Source organism: Rhinoraja longicauda, chromosome 5 (assembly GCF_053455715.1).
Source record: "Rhinoraja longicauda isolate Sanriku21f chromosome 5, sRhiLon1.1, whole genome shotgun sequence".
Lineage (NCBI taxonomy): Eukaryota > Metazoa > Chordata > Chondrichthyes > Rajiformes > Arhynchobatidae > Rhinoraja > Rhinoraja longicauda.
The window spans coordinates 26,938,065-26,959,669 of NC_135957.1; the positions used below are offsets into that span (position 1 = coordinate 26,938,065).

The window sequence follows — 21,605 nt, forward strand, 5'->3', positions numbered from 1 at the left end:
CGGTCTTCCTCTTGCAAAGTCAACAGTCAGTTCCTTGGTTTTACTGAAGTTGAGAGCAAAGTTATTGGTCTGGCACCATTCGATCAGCTGACTGATCTCCATCTGAAACTCTGACTCATTGCCTGTAATTCAGCTGACAACGGTGGTGCCATCAGCAAATTTAAAGATGGAGTTGGATCTATGTCCGGCTACACAATCATGGGCATAAAGTGAGTAGAGCAGGGGGGTGAGCACATACCCTTGATGTGCCCTTGTCTGGATGATTATTGAAGAGGAAGTGTTGTTGCCAATTTCTACCGAGTGTGTTCTGTTGATGAGAAAGTTGAGGATCCGGTTGCACAGAAATGCGCTGACACCCAGTTCTCTGAGTGTGCTAACATGTTTGATGGGAACAATGGCGTTGAACACCAAGCTTAGTCTATGAACAACAGCCTGACGTACGTGTGTTTATTGTCCAAGTGGTCCAGTACAGAGTGGAGAGCCAACAAGATCACATCCCCTTTGATCTACTGTGGCGATAGACAAATTGTAGTGGGTTCAGGTTCTTTTTTTAAATTTTTTTAAAAATATTTTATTTAAGTTTTAACAGAACCCATACGTTATACATTATACATTTCATAGTAAACAATAGTCACTAACCTATAACTTAGATTATACACGTATTGTTCTGTATTTTCTCCCCTCCCCCCTCCCCCCCACCCCCCAGTTAAAAAGAAGGAAAAAGAAAAAGCAGAAGAAAGAAAGAAAGAGAGAAACCTGGAGTCCCGAGGAGTCACTTCCGAGTAATTTCTTTTAAAATTCTTGTTAGGTAACAAAGCAATCCTGAATTTAAATACTTCCTATTCTTAATCCTAGCTTTGCCATGAATGGGTTCCACACCTTCAAAAAGAAGTCGTATCCATTTCTCAGATTATACGTTGCTTTTTCTAATGGGATACAACTCCGCATTTCTGCATGCCATCTTTCAAATCTTATTTCATTTTGTTCTTTCCATGTAATCGCAACACATTTTTTTTGCTACTGCTAATGATATTTTGAGAAATCTTTCCTGATGTTTTTCCAAACTTAGCTTTGGTGTTATTCCTTTTGTATCTCCTAGCAAAAACAACCTTGAATCCATTGGTATGATCTTATTCATCAATTGATCTAAAAACTTTTTTAGGTCTTGCCAAAAAGGAATTACCTTCTGACATGCCCATTGTAAGGGGTTTCTGCGCCGAGCTTTCGCCCGACCTAAGGTCCCCGTGCCTTGCTCTGATCCCTTGACCAGGCCGTGCACACTGGTTCCCCGTGAGTGGTTCGACCCACTCACCCCTTACGGTTCTAGACACTGGGCTTAGATGCAGGAGCTCTTATAGTGCAGAAAAAATTCAACCAGACCAGATTTCAAAACCAGGGTTTAAATGAAAAGGGCTTTTATTCAGCACTTGGGACTATTGTCCATGAATACTTATTATACAGTTCGATAAGACATATCTATAATACACATCCCGAATACATGAATATCTTTTATTTATTAATCACAAAACGCACAGTTCACAAGACATATACCCGAATACCCTTTTCGCTGAAAACTTAAAAGCACACAGTTCCACGAGACATATATCCGAATACCTTCTTCGCTGAATTCTTGAAACACACACAGTTACACAAAACGTATACACGAATACCCTTTTACTTATGAATTCTTAAACACAGTTCTGCAAGACACATACACGACTGTCAGATGGGGAACGCACGACGCATCGCAACCTTGACCAAACCCTATTTTTAATACACACCCAACGTTTATTCACAACCACCCTCCTCTCTACACTAAACTATGTCCAGGATATGTAGGATTTGAAGTGCATGCTCACCATGGGGTTATTACTGGGGTTACTGGCTGTTCGGTTTTTGCAGTATTTCTTTTCGAGTTGCGTGCCTGTTCCTCTCTCTCGCATCCGTTCTTCTTTCCGACTTTCTTCTTGACTTCAGACTTCGAACCCGGTTTTCTCTGCGCTTCTTGCCTCCTGTCCGTCTTCTTGCCTGCTTGCGTTTCTTGCAGGTTTTCTTCTAGCTTCAGCTTCTTCTTCCAGTATTTCTTCTTTTTTTTAAAACCCAAAAGTAGTGGCCAGTTATACTGTTTCTCACCCGTCCTATCTCCCGCCAGATCTTGGAATCTCTTTGTTCAAAAAGATATGTATATGAGGTTTTCTTCTGATCTGCGCTTATGTTCGGGGATACCGGGGATGGCCAGAAGGTGTAAATTGGGATTTCATTGTGAGGTGATGGGTGTTAACTGGTTTCCCATCACCTACCAGGTAGTTTTCTATGGGCTATTGTGCCCCCTCACTGAGATGAACTGTTTAGGTCGGCTTGGGGCATTGTGAGTATGCTGATGTCAGCGCCCCAGTGTCTGGACTCCGACCTGGTTTCGTAGGTTTCTGCATGGCCAATACCCATCCTTTGTTCTGGCCATGGCTTTGCAGAAAACCTAGAGACTGGGATGGAAGGTTTTTACCTTTTTTTTTGTGGCTGGTCACGAGGTCCTGCAGCCATTTTAGGACCCACAGATTGTGACATCCTTTGGTAAACTGACTGCAGCCTTTCTCCGCTATCAGCCCCAGTCTCCCGTTTAAAATGTCCAAACTGCAGCTCTTTGGTTTTGTGTTGATTTCAGAATGAGGGAAAACTTCTCAAATCTTACAGTCCCTCCTGTTGATTTGCATAACCCCAGCTTATCGAATCAATTAAATAATGTGGTTGAGCAATGTTTTCCCGATTCTCCATATCCAGACCCCTGAGGTTTTAACTAAACTAGTGTTTCATTGCGAACGTACAGTCCCCATCTCTTAGGCTGACCTTTACTGCCCGTGTCCCGGGCAAAACTATATTACAAATATGTACATTTTCATGTCGGACATATACACCTACACCTTGTCCCAGGCCGATGCCTCCGCCATCCTCCTACTGGTGTCAGCTGTAATGTAGGACACGAAAACAACACAACAGCAAAACGATACATTTTGTACATTTCTTCACAATCACTCTTGATACAAATTTGAAGAAAACAATACAAAAAACAGTTTATACAAATTTTAAAGGGGACAATATAAAACACAGTCTACTCGGTGTGGAGGGGGGCACGTCCTACTAGCAGCTTGCGACTGGGTCCTGCTCGCCCACCCGCACGTAACGGTCTCTCCATTCTCCTTGATATACCCGGTAAGTCTTTCAGTTTCCCTGGGGCACCACTCCGGCAACCGCACCTCGGTGAGGTTTAAAATCACCGAGGCTACCGCATAGTGCACCCCCTGGTACAATACCTGGTCAGTCAGTATCAGTACCAGGCCATTCCCGGGCCCCTTAGTGGTTTTTGGGCACTCACCCTCCTGTGCTACTGCCAGTGGTACTGTGGGTGGTGTCATGCGTGGTCTGGTGATGAGTTCAGTGGCGTTTACCGGGATCGGGGAAAGGGGGACCCCACAAGCCCGCAAGCTATCATCCCACCTCATCACCTTACCGTCATCCTGCCACTGTCTCTGAAAAAAATATGCTGTTGCCCGTGGGGCAACGATACCTTGAACCCCACATACACATATAAATCCCCTCATCCGGTTCCCACCATTTGTCCCAACCCACACTCAACTGTTCTTTAGTCCCAGAAATAGTTCTGTGAGTGTTGTTGTTAAGTCTCTCCCACTCAACAGTGGAGTTGGCCATTGTCCTGCTCATTTTCCTCAGCCACCACCGCCTGCTCGCGGGGACCTTCCCCGTGCATACCAGGCAGACCCTTTTGCCAACGGTGGCGCTGATCTTTTGGGCGATGATCTTGATTCTCGGGCACAATAATGAAGAGTCCCGATAAGCAAAACCTGGGGCGCTGGAATACTCTGAAGAGTTCGATCCCAGCCACCCCGGCCACCGGCCTTCATGGAAGTAAACTGCGGTCTCCTCCGCTTCTCTCCTTCCAGTCTTATCGGTCGCGATGGGAGCCGTGTCCCCGGAGCAGCCGTAGATGATGATGTCCTTGGTGTGGCCCCGATAGGTCCACCCACATCCGATCGCCGTGGCAAAGATCCACCATACGAGTGCCTCCTTCCACTCCAGAAAACAGATAAAGAAGAATGGTATAGCCAGCCTCTTGGGGAGCGCTTGGCTTTGTTAACGCCTCTGCGGGCGGGTCTCTTGACCCCCAGCCTGCACCCCACACCCACACATCCTGGACGCATCAACTTTATTTAAACGCTAACTATCCCCACAAAACTTATCTAAAATACTTAAACTTATCTAAAATACCTATCCTTATCTATATTACCTAAAATATCCATATCTATAATAGCTTATCCTTATCTAAATTTACCTAAAATATAATACAGTGCCGCCTTCCCAGGGCGGCTCAGCTAATCCCTGTCAGGGCTGCAGCGGGTCGTCTCCTGCGGCTGCACCACGCTGTCTCCCACCTTTGATCCTCCGCAGCCTGTCGCTGCCTGGCGGGGGCTAGGTCCCCTCCGGGACGTAAGCTCCCTCCTCCCTACTTGGCTCCCGTACCTCGGGGCGTGATTGACCTCTGGCCAAAACTTCCTAAGTTGGGGTTTCCTGCTGGACCTACGGAGGATCACCTTAGACACTGCCCCCTGGACAGCCTGGCTGAGGACCGGTTCCTGCCTTGCCGCAGCTCGGGTACCCCCCGCAGCTGCCGACCCTGGCCCCGTCTCATCCAGCTCTGCCCCCTTGGTGCTGGGTATACCCGCGGCATCCGGCCTCACTCTACCTGTATCTACAGGTGGTGAGCCTTCGCTCGCTACCCCCGCCTTCCTGGTGCTTGAGTCGGGGACGTTACTGTCGTCCCCCTCCGACTCCTCTTCCTCCGTAATGGGATCCAGCCCCTGGTCGAGCTGATCAGGCTCTTCCTCACCTGAATCCCACCCAAAACGGGAGACCCTCCATTCCTGGAGAATGTCCTCCCCCCTCACGCAGGCAACCTTGCCTGTCTGCGTGACCTGCCTCATCCTTGGCTGTGAACGCGCGCCAGCCTGTTCCTTCCCTGTGAACCCCGCCAGTGCGAAAGGGACCCCCGTGGACAGGGGAGAGTCAAAGGGTTGCTCTGTGTGGACCACGGTGCATGAAGCCCCCGTGTCCAACAGATAACTGCCCCTTTGCCTCTCCACTACCATCTCCACAAGCGGTCTCTTCCACGCATCGTAGCGGAGAGGACACAGATAGGCAGGCTGCGTGGGCTGATGTCATTGGGGAATGTCCAGTGCCCCCCTCGCACCCGGGGAGCCGGTAGCGACTGCCACCTTCCCCTGGGCGGCCATGAGGGACTGCATCACCTCGATCATCGTTTCGATGATCTCGGGCTTAACTGGGACCTCGGTGCGCTGGGTGGTGCCAACCCTATCTTCCTTGGTGTGGGCCCTGCAATCCTTCTGCCAGTGTCCCACCTTACCGCACCTGAAACACTTTGACTGTGTGGTAGGGTTACCCTCCTGTCGCCACTCCTTTTGGGCCAGTGCAGTAGCCTCCGCTACGTACACCTTCCCTGTTACGAGTCGGGTAGACGTACTCCGGGTGTTCCTATACCCAACCGTGAGATGGTCCAAAACCGCCTCCTCCGTGCTATTTGTGGGATCAAACCAGGCTTTCGCCTGTTCCCTGACGGCCGCCAGGCTGTTTGATACCAAGCAACGGAGCCACTGGGCTCTCCCATTCCCGGCCAGGTCATCCCGCGCGGGGACGTGCGGGCAACTGCTCTGATATACTGTCCACAGTCGCGCCGCAAAAACCCTTGGGGGTTCTCCCTCCATCTGGAGGGTCTTCCCTAATCGGGCAAATGGACCCTCATCGCCCATCCCCAAGACGTCCAGGACCTCGTCCCGTAAGAGATCGTAGGTCCTGGTCCCTCTTTTACTCTCGTCTGAGAGGCATTGGAGGATCGAGCTGTCCAGGGAGAACAGCAACATTTTTGCCCGTTCTCCCTCGTCGCAACCATTGATTGCGGCGGTTTGCTCGATCTCCCTAAAATGCAGCGAAGGGTCCCCTGATTCGGACAATTTCATTACATGCCCGATCATGGCTCTTAACTGCTGGGAGCTGTGGGGCACCACGATCTCGCTCTGAATGGGTCCGGCGTCCCCATTCAGCGCGGTGGGTCCCCTTCTGGTTTCCAGGACCGGGCACATGGGTGCCGGTGCCGAGTATTCTACCGGGAGCTCCTCTCTCTCTCTCTCCCCTACACTACCCCTTTCCCAGGATGCCTCGTAGCTAGGGGAATTGTGGAGTCTGGGGGCTGAAGCCACCATGGTCTTTCTAGGGATCGGAACCGGGACCTTCGCACCCGCTAGTGACTGGCCCGCGGGGGGGTTCATCAAACAGACCAGCCCGCTTGCTTTATTTAAAGCACCCCGCAGACCCTCTATCTCCTGCAGGCAGGCCCCGTGGTCGGCCCCTTCCGACCTGTCCTCCAAAACCATTTTATAGGCTGCCCTAACTCCCTTAAGTTTCTCTTCCTGGGTCTCCAGCTGGTGGCTCAGGGAAGCGCACTGCTCCCTGAGCTTGCCCTTACTGCGCATAGCCTCAGTGATCTGACACTCCATCAGCTCTACCCTGGCCTTGTGGCGGTTGGTCACGACCCGGCGCTCTTTGTTTAAAGAGTCCAGAGCCTCAATCAACTGGTTCCCACACGCAGCCTTCTCCTCTACCTCCTCCTGAAGGTCCCTGATCTGGGCTGCCTGTGCCACAACCACGCGGTCCAAAAGCTGGACCTGCTTTTTATAGCAGGTCAGCCAGACCGCCTTCTCTACAGATTTCTTATGGGCTTTACTGGCCGTCCACCGGATTGCTGCATCCAGTGGGCGCTTGTCATCTAGTAACGCACACATCCATTGTTTGGTGATATTCACCTTACTAAAAACATAGTCCGCAATGCGCTCGTCCATTAGGTCCCTAGTTTTAAAATCCTTTTCTGGTACACTATCATCCTGCTGCCAGTGTCCCATCTGGGTCGCCATTATCTGTAAGGGGTTTCTGCGCCGAGCTTTCGCCCGACCTAAGGTCCCCGTGCCTTGCTCTGATCCCTTGACCAGGCCGTGCACACTGGTTCCCCGTGAGTGGTTCGACCCACTCACCCCTTACGGTTCTAGACACTGGGCTTAGATGCAGGAGCTCTTATAGTGCAGAAAAAATTCAACCAGACCAGATTTCAAAACCAGGGTTTAAATGAAAAGGGCTTTTATTCAGCACTTGGGACTATTGTCCATGAATACTTATTATACAGTTCGATAAGACATATCTATAATACACATCCCGAATACATGAATATCTTTTATTTATTAATCACAAAACGCACAGTTCACAAGACATATACCCGAATACCCTTTTCGCTGAAAACTTAAAAGCACACAGTTCCACGAGACATATATCCGAATACCTTCTTCGCTGAATTCTTGAAACACACACAGTTACACAAAACGTATACACGAATACCCTTTTACTTATGAATTCTTAAACACAGTTCTGCAAGACACATACACGACTGTCAGATGGGGAACGCACGACGCATCGCAACCTTGACCAAACCCTATTTTTAATACACACCCAACGTTTATTCACAACCACCCTCCTCTCTACACTAAACTATGTCCAGGATATGTAGGATTTGAAGTGCATGCTCACCATGGGGTTATTACTGGGGTTACTGGCTGTTCGGTTTTTGCAGTATTTCTTTTCGAGTTGCGTGCCTGTTCCTCTCTCTCGCATCCGTTCTTCTTTCCGACTTTCTTCTTGACTTCAGACTTCGAACCCGGTTTTCTCTGCGCTTCTTGCCTCCTGTCCGTCTTCTTGCCTGCTTGCGTTTCTTGCAGGTTTTCTTCTAGCTTCAGCTTCTTCTTCCAGTATTTCTTCTTTTTTTTAAAACCCAAAAGTAGTGGCCAGTTATACTGTTTCTCACCCGTCCTATCTCCCGCCAGATCTTGGAATCTCTTTGTTCAAAAAGATATGTATATGAGGTTTTCTTCTGATCTGCGCTTATGTTCGGGGATACCGGGGATGGCCAGAAGGTGTAAATTGGGATTTCATTGTGAGGTGATGGGTGTTAACTGGTTTCCCATCACCTACCAGGTAGTTTTCTATGGGCTATTGTGCCCCCTCACTGAGATGAACTGTTTAGGTCGGCTTGGGGCATTGTGAGTATGCTGATGTCAGCGCCCCAGTGTCTGGACTCCGACCTGGTTTCGTAGGTTTCTGCATGGCCAATACCCATCCTTTGTTCTGGCCATGGCTTTGCAGAAAACCTAGAGACTGGGATGGAAGGTTTTTACCTTTTTTTTTGTGGCTGGTCACGAGGTCCTGCAGCCATTTTAGGACCCACAGATTGTGACATCCTTTGGTAAACTGACTGCAGCCTTTCTCCGCTATCAGCCCCAGTCTCCCGTTTAAAATGTCCAAACTGCAGCTCTTTGGTTTTGTGTTGATTTCAGAATGAGGGAAAACTTCTCAAATCTTACACCATGTGGAGTGTATAAAAGTGCCCACGTCTTGGTTGCATCTAAAACACCTTTCAGATGAGTTTGGTTTAAATTTATTTAATTTTTCCGGGGTTAAATATAGTTGCTGCAAAAAATTATACTGTACTAAGCTATATCTCACATTAATAGTATTTTTCATACTATCTAGACACAGTCTTTCCCAACTTGGTTCATCAATAATAATATTAAGATCTGTTTCCCATCTTTGTCTTGCTTTATGAATTCCTATCTTTGGACTAGATATCTGTAGTAGTTTATACATTGATGATATAAAAAATTTAATTCCCTTGCCCTGAATCAAGGATTCGATTCCTTTAATCTGAAATAGAGACATTGAATTACCTAACTTTTCCCTTAAAAAAGATTGTAATTGATAATAGAAAAAAATACTATTCCCTGGAATTTGATATTTATTTCTCAATTGAGAAAATGTCAAAAAGATATTCCCTTCATAGCAATCTCCTATATTTTTAATACCCTTCTGTTCCCAGAGTTGTAGTATTTGATTATTCCAAGCAAACGGCAATAATCCATTTTTTACTAATGGAGTTTTAGCTGTTAAAAAAAATCTTTTATCCTTAACTTTAACTGTTTTCAACAATGTATTAATTAAATGTTTTAGCAAAGGTGACTCTTTATCCTTAACTAATATCTTCGCTTCCCATTTATATATAAATTCTTCTGGACAAGACTCTTTTATTTTATCCATTTCAATTTTAACCCATGCTGTTTTTCCACCCTCTTGATAAAAGGATGAAATAAAACTCATTTGCGCTGCCAGGTAGTAATTTTTAAAATTTGGTAATTGCAATCCATCTAATTCAAATTTCCATGTTAATTTTTCCAGAGACACTCTTGGCATTTTACCTTTCCAAAGAAAATTCCTCACAGTTTTGTTCAATTCTTGGAAAAATTTATTTGGCAAAGGTATAGGCAGTGTTGAAAATAAATACTGTATCCTCGGAAAAATATTCATCTTAATACAGTTCACTCTCCCTATCAATGTAATTGGAAGATTCATCCATTTCTTCAGGTCCTCATCTATTTTTTTTATTAGTGGTTTATAATTTAATTTATACAAATTATTTAACTTATTATCTACTTTAACTCCTAAAAACTTAATGCCTTCTTTTTGCCATTTAAACTGACTTTCTCTTTTACATTGATCATAATTGCCTTCAACAAGAGGCATTATTTCAGTTTTATCTTTATTAATTTTATATCCTGATACTTTCCCATATTCTTCCAGTCTGAAATATAATTTTCTTAAGGATTCCAATGGTCTAGTAAGACAAATTAAGACATCATCTGCAAATAAAGTAATCTTGTGATCTTCCTGATTAACTTTAAATCCTTTAATATCTAAATCTGATCTTATTAGCTCTGCCAGAGGTTCCAATGGCCAATACAAATAAAGCCGGTGACAAGGGACATCCCTGTCTACTAGATCTTTCCAAATTAAATGATTGAGAAGATTGGCCATTTGTCACCACTTTGGCTTTAGGTTGTTTATAAAGAGCTTTTACCCAGTTAATAAAACCATTTCCTAATCGGTACTTCTCTAATACTTTAAATAAAAAATCCCATTCTAACCTGTCAAACGCCTTTTCAGCATCTAAAGCAACAGCTACGCTCAATTCCTTTCTTTTCTGTGCTAAATGTAAAATACTTATAAATCTTGCTACATTATCAGATATTTTCCTTTTTTTGACAAATCCAGTTTGGTCCTCTTTAACCAGCTTCGGTAAATATTCTGCCAATCTCCTTGCTAAAAGTTTAGCAACTATTTTATAATCTGCATTCAACAATGATGGGTTCAGGTTCTTGCAGAGGTAGGAGTTGATATGCACCATAACCAACCTCTCAAAGCACTTTATCATCAAGGACGTTATTGCCACCACTCGGTTGTCATTGAAGCATGTTGTTACCTTACTCCTCTTCGGCACCGGTATTATTGATGCACTTTTAAAGCAGGTGAGAACCTCCAACCTCTGTAATGAGGTTGAAGATGTCCACAAACACTCCAGTCAGTTGGCTCACACAGATTTTGAGAATGCGACCAGGTACAGATGCCAAGTCTAGATGCTTTTCCAGGATTCACCCTCTTGAAAGAACTTCTGACGCCAGCCTCGATGACTAAGATTGCAATACCATTTGGGGCTATGGGGGTCCGAAAAGGCATATCAGTGTTCTCCCTATCGAACTATGCATAGAATGCATTGAGCTCACCCGGGAGTGATGTCTCGCTGTCGTTTGAGCTGTTACTTGGTTTCTCCTTGTAGGAAGTGATGGCGTGCAAGCCCTGCCAAAGCTGCTCAATGCTCTTCTTGTCCTTCAGTTTAGAGGAAAAGTCCCATTTAGCCTTTTTGATGGCCTCATCAAGATTGTATGTGGACCTATATAACTCTACATCGCCAGACTTGAATGCCTGAGATCTGATTCTCAGATTGCGGACCACCTGGCTTCAGGTTGGGGAACACTCGGATGATTTATGTGGGAACAAACTCCTTCACACATTTCCTTATGATGTAGTTAACAACTATGGCGTATTCTTGCAAGTCCGTTACCAAGTCATTGAACTTCGCCCAGTCCACCGACTCTAAGCAATCCTGGAGTCGTTCCTCTGTCTCTCCTGACTAACTCTGTGCAGTCCTCACTGGCGGGGCTGCACTCTTTAGTCCCTGCCTATTTGTAAGAAGGAGGAGCACAGCCAGCTGGTCAGGTTTTCCAAAGTGTGGGTAAGAGATGGAGCCAAAGGCATCTTTGATGGTGGACTAGCAATGGTCAAGGGTGCTTGATCTTCTAGTGTGACAGGAGACTTGCTCGTGGTTGCTTGGGAGTAATTTCTTCAAGATGGCCTTGTCGAAGTCCCCGGCTATGACAGGAAAGGTGGTGGGGTACGATGTATGGTGTTTGTTGACCACAGTGTGCAGCTCCTCCACAGACGCCTGCCTGGGGTGGGATGTAGACTGCGGTCATGATGATGGCGGTAAACCCTGGGGAGGTGGAAGGTACTGCACTTCACTGTCAAGTGTTGCAGGTGCGCAGAGCAGGAGTTTGAAAAGATCAGCACGTCTGAGCACCGTAAAGAGTTTATCACGAGGCAGACGCCACTGCCTCTCCCTTTCCCCGATGCCTCTGTTCAAACCAAATGATGAATGGAGATATCTTCAGGCTGGAGGGCTGAGTCTGGGGAGCTGGGGGCAAGCCCATGTCTCTGTGAAACAGAGCACACAGCAATCCCTCGTAATGCTTTGATAAAGCTGCCTTGCCTTTAAGCCTTCAACTGTATTCTTTAGGGATTGTACATTGGCCAGTAGAGTGGTAAGAGCAATGGGGGGGGGGGGGGGGGGTTGCAGTCCCTTTTTCAGACACAATGGAGGCTTCCCCCATGTTTCCTGGCACTGTAGTCACTGAACCTGCAATCCTCCCCAAGCTGTAGTTTAATCTAAACATCTTTCCTCACTCCCTGCCATGACCCTGCCTATCCTGTGAACTGACCTTGCTGTCATTAAACTCTGTACTGAATTCCAGCCTGCCGCCCTGTCTTACTACTATATAGGATTCTGTCACCCTACCAATCTAACTGAGATCTGATCAAATTTTTATAAAGTTGGAGAATAACCTCCTTACTTCTGTATTTTGGTGCGCAACTAATGAACCCCTACCAATGTCAATTACCTATTTTATCATCCAACGATCTATGGACTTGTATTCCTAGGTTCTTGTTCCTCAATATTCTAAAAAAAAACTACTATTCATGCAGTATGTCAGACCTTCATTAGTACTCCTGAAATGTGTACTAATTCACATTTGTCTGGATTAAACTGCATCTGACATTTTTCAGCCCATTTTGCACAAAACTATGAATACCTTCCACACTACCAACAACTCCACCAATTATTGTGTCATCTGACAAACTGATCAGGTCTCCCACATCCACATCATTCACATACTGTATATTACAAACAGCAAGTTTGAGCAGCTCTAAAGTGAGTTCTAGGAAAGTAAACTGTTTCTATACTTCACCACGCAATGTCACTACATTACTGTTAACCAGAAAGCAATCCCCTCAGATTTCCCTCTGCACAATAAATAAACAACTTTGTAACAAATTTTATTTATTATGTAGCCAGAGCATAATAAATAAAATGAATGCAGAATATTGATTACATCTTGTTTGAATAAGTATTTTAGTCAGAAAAATATTAGTACAAATTGTTAAATATTTCTTCAAGAAACTAAAAAAATATACAATCATTTACCTGCCAATAGGTCCAATTGCAACAGTAACATTTCCACCCAGAGTAACATTTCCCCCTTTTGCAAAAGCATTAACTGCACGCTGGTGATTCAGGATTATCACCAAATCCGATACCTATAATAGATATTTTAAAAATGATATAAAAAATGTAACAATACGTCAACAATGGTTAAAAAGGCTTTCGACATATTAACCCTCATTTGTCAGAGTATTGAGTTTAGAAGTTGGGAGGTGATGTTGCAGTTATGTAAGACAATGGTGAGGCCACATTTCGAGTACTGTGTTCAGTTTTGAGCACCATATTATTGGAAATATGTTGTCATGCTGGAACAGATGCAGAGATGATCTGCATGGATGTTGCCAGGAATCATTAGAGGAATAGATTGGGTAAATGCACAGAATGTTTTGCCCAGAGTGGGGAGAAACGAGAACCAGAGGACATTAAGTTTAAGGTGAGGGGGGAAAGATTTAATAGAAACCAGAGGGGCAATTTTCTTTTACACAAAGGGTGGTGGGTGCATGAAATGAGCTGCCGGAGGAGTTGAGATGAGGCAGGTACTATTGCAATATTTAAGACACATTTAGACAGGTACATGGATAGGATAGGTTTATGGGCCAAACACATGCAGGTGGGACTAGTGTAAATGGTACATGATGATCAATGTGGAAAAGTTGGGCTGAAGGGCCTATTTCCATGGTGTGTGACTCTCATGTTCAAATTTTAATATCATAAATAGCACAACTACTCTGTAATGACTTTTGAGAACAGAAAACAATCTAAGTGACAGAAACCGAGATTACACTGATTTAGTACAATGTTTTCAATGAAGCAATGATAATTGTATTTCAGAACAGAATGCATCTTCTACCACTGTCACTGAGTATACCCTCCAGGGATGATCTTGTCAGCTGCACTTGGGCTCGCAACACAATCTGCACAACTGACATCATTATCAGCTGATGGAACACAAAATGCTGGAGTAACTCAGTGGGACAGGCAGCATCTCTGGACAGAAGGAATGGGTGACGTTTTGGGTCGATATCCTTCTTCAGTCTGATCTTAGTCTGAAGAAGGGTCTCGACCCGAAATGTCACCCATTCCTTCTCTCCAGAGATGCTGCCTGTCCTGCTGAGTTACTCCAGCATTTTGTGTACTATCTTTGATTTAAACCAGCATCTGCAGTTCTTTCCTACTCATTATCAGCTGAGTCAGTTTTTGTCAGTTGTATTTCAGTATTGGAGAGCAGCGGAGTTTTCTAAAGGCAGCAGTTGAATTGATTGAAAGTCTATTTCAGTTTTGGAGCAGCAGTGGAAAATTTCAAAAGGCAGCCATTGGATTGGTTTACTTTAGTTTAGTTTAGAAATACAGCATGGAAACAGGCCCTTCCTTTCACCAAGTCTGCGCTGACCAACAACCACCCGTACACCAATTCTGCTATTCCACTTTCTCGTCCATTCGCTACTCACCAGGGACAATTTACAGAAACCAATTAACCCACAAACCCGCACATCTCTGACAATAGACAATAGGTGCAGGAGGAGGCCATTCTGCCCTTCGAGCCAGCACCGCCATTCAATGTGATCATGGCTGATCATTTTCAATCAGTACCCCGTTCCTGCTTTCTCTTGGAATGTGGGAGGAAACCAGAGCACACAGAGAAAACCTATGCGGTCACAGAGAGAATGTACGAACAGCACCCACGATCTAACACGGGTCTCTGGCCCTGGCAGGCAGCATCTCTGCTGGTGTGTGGCGCCCCCTATTAATGTGGTACACACATATTAATGTAATCTTGTACTAACAGATTGAAGGAAACTGTGATTGAGTCAGCTGCAGGAGATTGCTGTGAGAGGGTAAGTGTGAGGCTTTAGCTCAAGAGGTTTCAGCAAGCAGGCCGATGAGAGGAAAGACAGGTGGGAAAGGCGCAGTCTGTTGTTTCTTGTTTTTTGATTGTTGTGCTTTTTTTTCTCTTGGTTTTAGTGCAATAGTGATGACAGATAAAATGGTGCAACATTCCTCCTGCAGGACGTGGGAATGCAGGGAAACTGTTGGTGTTCCTGATGACTACACCTGTGAGAGTTGTGTTCTGGTATTACTCCTTACAGGCCGCAATAGGGAACTGGAGTTGCAGGTGGATGACCTCAGGATCATTTGGGTGAATGAGAGTTTCATCGATCTTGTGCTTACAGAAGGAAGGAAAACAGTTGTGGCTTCAGATAAAATAACTACATTCAAAAGTTATACTATAAAACTTGATCCTACATTTCCTGGAGTTAAGGCTGGAAGTTGCATCAGTAGATGAACCCTCCAGTATGTCCTCTACTTTAGAAGCATGCTCAGAGTAAGTTTGGTGAAAAATGGGGTTCAAATCCAAGATAGTTACTGCTGCAAGCTGAGTACTATGAGTGCAATGTTCTACATCACTATGAAAATGTAAAACTACTATTTAAAGGACTTCACACAAATACAGTGCAGTGTAATGTCATGTAAATGTCTTAAAAGTTTAAATATTAATGTGGCACACAGCAATGGTACATAATATAGTACAATATAAAATAGTCATAATATTGATGTAATATATATTGTGTTTCTCCTCATGTGAATTAAATGATGTCCAAAGTGTTGAAAACCCAATACGATAGAAGATAAGCAATTTGGTTCAGATAATCATACATAAGAGATAGTGATTAATTTCTTTGGTTCATAGAGTTATAAAGCACGGAAATACACCTCTCAGCTCAAACTGTCTATGTTGACCAAGATGCCCCATCTACACTATCTATACCTGCCTGTATTTTGGCCATATCTCTCTAAACCTTTCCCATTCACGTACATGTCAAAATGTCTTTTCAAATGTTGCTACGGAACCTGCCTCAACCATCTCCTCTAGCAGCTTATTTCATAACCTTTTGCCTAATTCCCTTTATTCATTTTGCAGGACTTCATCCCATTTCCTACCTATGTAATTTGTGCCAACATGCACAATGACGTCTGACTGCTCACCCTCCCATTTGAGAATGTCATGCAGCCGCTCTATGCAATCCTGGACCTTGGCAACAGGGAAGCTAAACACCATCCTAGAATCTCAATTGCTGCTGCAGAATCTTCTGTCTGCCTCACTAACTAACATGAGTTCAGTTGTTATATTTTCAGTGCACCATGCTCATCCAATTAACTAATCACTGCAATTAGATCACAACTCTGTTTCTATAATATAGCACTATCTAAACACTGGGAATGCTTCATTATGGAAAGGAAAGCCTTACTACAAACCAAGTCTTGAGAGCCTCTGGACTTTTGGAAAATAGCTACATCAGCTATTATAGCTAAATAGCTATTTTGGAAAATTGCCCATTGATTTTGGTACTGGGTGAATCAATGTCGTGTTATATGCATAAGGCTGAATTTTTCAACATTTTTCTAGAATCCCAGGTTCGTCAACATAATTGGATGTTATTATCTTCATAATATTTAAATATCATATAACAGTAAAGCACAGGAGCAGCCCTTCGGCCCATCTGCTGACCACAAAGCCAAATTAAACTAGTCCCATCTGCGAAGATGAGCTATGCACTTGCACCCCAAGAACCATCCACACATCAAAGCTCCTGAGGGTCCTGCCATTTGCTGTATACTTTCCCATTTTATTTGAGCTCCCAAAGTAAAAACACCTCACACTTGTCAACCTTTTCCGTATGCCATCTCACTGCCCATATCACCAACTAATCTTTATCCTACTCTATCCTTTCACAAGCTTCTTCTCTGCCCATGTCCACTAATTTTGGTTTGTGACTATGATGTGCCTCAGGGATTGGTGCTGGGCCCATTGCCGATGTCATCTACAGTGCATTCAGAAAGTATTCAGACCCCTTCACTTTTTCCACATTTTGTTACGTCACAGTCTTATTTTTAAATGGATTAAATTCATTTTTTTATCATCAATCTACACACAATACTCCAGAATGAAGAAGCAAAAACAGGTGTTTAAAACTTTTTGCAAAGTAATTAAAAATAACTAAAATATCACATTTACATAAGTATTCAGACCCTTTGCTATGACACTCAAAATTGAGCTTAGGTTCATCCTGTTTTCATTGATTATCCTTGAGATGTTTCTACAACTTGATTGGAGTCCACCAATGGTAAATTAAATTGATTGGACATGATTTGGAAAGACACACACCTGTCGATATAAGGTCCGACAGTTGACAGTGCATGTCAGAGCAAAGTCCAAGCCATGAAGACGAAGGAATTGTCCGTAGACCTCCGAGACAAGATTGTGTCGAGACACAGATCTGAAGAAGGGTATAAAACAATTTCTTCAGCATTGCAGGTCCCGAAGATCACAGTGGCCTCCATCATTCTTAAATGGAAGAACTTTGGAACCACCAGGACTCTTCATAGAGCTGGCCATCCGGCCAAACTGAGCAATCGTGGGAGAAGGGCCTTGGTCAGGGAGGTGACCAAGAACCCGATGGTTCTGACAGAGCTCTAGAGTTCCTCTGTGAAGATGGGAGAACCTTCCCGAAGGACAACTATATCTGCTGCACTCCACCAATCAGGCCTTTATGGTAGAGTGGCCAGACGGAAGCCACTCCTCAGTAAAAGGCACATGACACTCTGCTTGGAGTTTCCCAAAAGGCACCTAAACAAGATTCTCTGGTCTGATGAAACCAAGATGGAACTCTTTGGCCTGAACATCAAGCGTTCTGGAGAAAGCCAGGCACTGCCCATCACCTGGCCAATACCATACCTGCGGTGAAGCATGGTGGTGGCAGCATCAAGCTGTGGGGATGTTTTTCAGTGGCAGAAAATGGGAGACTAGTCAGGATCGAAGGAAAGATGAACGGAGCAAATTACAGAGAGATCTTTGATGAAAACCTGCTCCAGAACATTCTGAAACTTAGACTGGGGCGGAGGTTCATGTTCCAACAGGACAACGACCCTAAGCACACAGCCAAGACAATGCAGGAGTGCCTTCGTGACAAGTCTGTGAATGTCCTTGAGTAGCCCAGCCAGAGCCCGGACTTGAACCCGATCGAACATCTCTGGGGCCCTGAAAATAGCTGTGCATCGACGCTCCCCATCCAACCTGACAGAGTATGTAGGTTAATTGGCTGGGTAGATGTAAAAAATTGTCCCTAGTGGGTGTAGGATAGTGTTAATGTACGGGGATCACTGGGCGGCACGGACTTGGAGGGCCGAAAAGGCCTGTTTCCGGCTGTATATATATGATATGATATGATATGATATGATAGTATGAGAGGATCTGCAGAGAATGGGAGAAATTACCCAAATACAGGTGTGCCAAGCTTGTAGTGTCATACCCAAGAAGACTTGAGACTGTATTCGTTGCCAAAGGTGCCTCAACAAAGTACTGAGTAAAGGGTCTGAATACTTATGTAAATGTGATATTTCAGTTAAATTTTTTAATTACTTTGCAAAAATTTCTAAACACCTGTTTAGCTTTTTTATTATGGGGTATTGTGTGTAGATTAATGATAAAAAAAAGAATTTAATCCATTTTAAAATAAGACTGTAACGTAACAAAATGTGGAAAAAGTGAAGGGGTCTGAATACTTTCTGAATGCCCTGTATATCCACAATTTGGATGAGAATATACAAGGTATGATTAATAAGTTTGCAGATGATACTAAAATAGGTTGTATCATAGACAGTGAAAAAGGTTATCAAAACTTACAGATGAATCTAAATCAGCTAGGAAAATGTGCCAAGAAAAGACTAATATAGTTTAATTCAGATATTTGTGACGTGGTACATTTTGGGAAGTCAAATCAGGGCAGGACCTTCACAGTGTGCCTTTGTGCCTTTGGACCTTGCAGTGCTGTAGACCAGAGGGATCTAGGAATAGATCAGACATAGTTCTCTGAAAATGATGTCGGAGGAAGACAGGGTATTGAAGAAGGCTTTTATCACGCTGGCTTTCATCAGTCAGGGAACTGAGTATAGACGAGAGACACAAGAAACTGCAGATGCTGGTTTACAGAAAATGCTGTAATTATGTTGATGTAATGTTTACACACATCAGTTTAGAAAACACTGCCTACCTCAATTCCAATTTCAAAACCACCACCAAGACCAGCAATTCCTATTGCCGAAGGAGCAGACCATCCTGCATGGAACAAATTTAAATTCAGACAAACATTTTATCTTAAATCTACCTAAATAATGACCAAGCTAAAACCAAAAGGCCACTTCATGTTCTACTTCGTAGAAATAAAGAACTGCAGATGTTGGTTTATACCACAGATAGACACAAAGTGCTGGAGTAACTCAGCAGGTCAGGCAGCATTTCGGGAGACAAAAGATGGGTGATGTTTCAGGTCATTATTAGATCAGACTCAGGAAGGAAGAAGTCATTTAAAGTTAAATATTGTGGCGAATCCTGAGAGTTAGGCCACTCCTTGGCCGAACCCTCAGCACTGAGATTGACATGGTCTGGGATTGCCAGTCCACGGGGTTTCCCAACAGGTGTTTTGTGGAGAGAGAGGAGAGTGGCAGCTTGTAGTGTTAATAAAGCATCCCGACTGGACTAACCTGGCATCTAGCCTTATTTCGGGCTTAACCGATCGCTCCCACTGCATTGGTGACCCCGATGCTCCAAAAGCATCATTTTGGAGCACAACATGCAAGACGTCAACCAGCTCCCCGCTGCTCTGGCCGACCAGGCCCAGCTGAACATGGTCGCCCTGAAGTTACCGACCTTCTGGACCTCCCAGCCACACGTATGGTTCCAGGCACAATTCGACATCCGCGGGATCACGGTCGGCGAGACCCGTTACTGCTACGTCGTCGGCGCGCTCGACCAGGAAACGGCCAGTGCCTTACCTGCGCGATCCCATGGCAACCACTAAATACGAAGGCCTGAAGGCGCTGCTTCTCCGCTCCTTCGGGCTCAGCCGCATGAAGCGAGCGGCGTGGATCCTCAACATGGGCGGGCTTGGCGATCGGAAACCGTTGGCCCTCATGAGCGAGATGCTCACCCTCATGGACGGCCACCAGCCCTGCCTTCTGTTTGAGTTTGTGTTCCTCCAGCAATTGCCGGACGACATCCGCCTGCTCCCCTGCGGGGCAGACTTTGACAACCCCCTGGCGCTTGCGAGCGCGCCGACGAGCTGTGGCTGACCTATCGACAGGAGATGGGCGCACTGGATCGAGGCCCCGCAGCGCCCGGGACATCGCAGCAGGGCGGTGCGTCTATCAATCGGGCGTCAGCAGTGCCCCGGAGAACCCAACGACCGTCCCCTGCATTTACCGGGGGCGACAGTGCCGCCAGCCCTGCTCGTACCTGGGAAATGCCAGGGCCGGCCTCCAGTAGTCACTGCGGCGGCCGGCCAGCCAGATACACCGCATCTACGCTTGGGATCGACATTCGGGACGCCGGTTCCTCGTTGACACCGGGGCGGAGGTGAGTGTTTTGCCTCTATCAAGAGTCGACACTTGTTCAGGTAAGCGGGGGCCCTCGCTCACCGCTGTGAATGGCAGCCCCATCCGGACGTATGGGGTTCGCACGGTCCTGCTTATTTTTGGTCCCTGTCATTTCACCTGGACCTTTACAGTCGCTGACGTCTCCCAGCCGTTGTTGGGCGCCGATTTCCTCCGGGCTCAATCCCTGTTGGCGGATGTGAAGGGGAAGCGCCTGGTCCACGCTGCAACGATGGAGTCGATCTCCATTCGCCCAGCTGCATCGGGACAATGTCTATGCCCGGATAGTGTCAGACTTTCCCGATATATTGACCCCCAATTTCGGTCGGCTAGCCCCAAGCATGGAGTGGTGCACTGTATCCTCACCTCCGGACCGCCACTCCACGCACGTGGGCGCAGACTTCCCCCTGACTAGCTCCATATCGCCAGGGAGGAGTTCCGCCAGATGGAGGCCATAGGGATTGTCCAGCGCTCCGACAGCCCGTGGGCGTCCCCATTGCACATGGTGCTCAAGGCGTCCGGAGGCTGGAGGCCTTGTGGGGATTACAGACGACTCAATGATGCCACCAACTGCGGATTGGTAACCGGTTCTGCATATCCAGGAATTTAATGCTTATCTGGCCGGGGCTAAGTTATTTTCCAAGGTCGACCTGGTGCGGGGCTATCACCAGATTCCGGTACACCCTGACGACGTGCCCAAGACGACCATCATCACTCCTTTAGGGCTGTTTGAATTTCTCCGCATGCCTTTCCAGCGCCTGAAGGACTTGGTGGGCCAAAGCCTGGATTTTGTTTTCATTTACCTGGATGACATCCTCGTTGCCAGTTGCTCTCGCCAGGAGCACTGCGTGCACCTCCGGTTGCTCTGTCAGCGGCTCAGCGAGCACAGCCTGGGCATTAATCTGGAGAAATGTCGGTTTGGCGTTAGTTCCATCGATTTCCTGGGTCATCGCGTCACCCAGCATGGTGCGGTCCCGCTCCCGGACAAGGTGGAGGCCATTCGCCAGTTCCCGCGGCTTTCCACGGTGCGAGGACTCCAGGTATTTGTGGGGATGGTGTCCTTTTACCACCAGTTCGTGCCCGCAACGGCTCGGTCATGCGACCGTTGCATCGGCTCCTGGCCGGCAAGCGGAAGGACATCCAGTGCCACGACGAGGACGTGGCCGCTTTCGATGACACCAAGGAGGCACTTGCACGCGCCACGATGCTGGTCCATTCGTGGATGCCCTGACGGTGGACGCCTCGGACTCTGCTATGGGCGGCGTGCTCGAGCATTTGCTCGATAGGTGCTGGCGGCCTCTGGCCTTTTTCAGCTGGCAACTCCACTCAGCAGAGAGGAATTACAGTGCTTTCGACCGGGAGCTCCTCGCCTTATACCTGGTGG

At 46.0% G+C, this 21,605-nt stretch overlaps 1 protein-coding gene across 1 annotated transcript in view; it reads right to left on the minus strand.

Moving 5' to 3' along the window:
• sh3yl1 (SH3 and SYLF domain containing 1) overlaps window positions 1–21,605 on the minus strand; it is a 50,391-nt gene that overhangs the window by 17,679 nt on the left and 11,107 nt on the right. Inside the window, exons 4-5 of the mRNA XM_078399183.1 lie at window positions 18,844–18,908; window positions 12,776–12,888 (exon numbers count right to left, since the gene is read on the minus strand). Of these exons, the coding sequence (XP_078255309.1) occupies window positions 12,776–12,888; window positions 18,844–18,908 (178 nt within the window). The remainder of the gene's footprint in view (window positions 1–12,775; window positions 12,889–18,843; window positions 18,909–21,605) is intronic.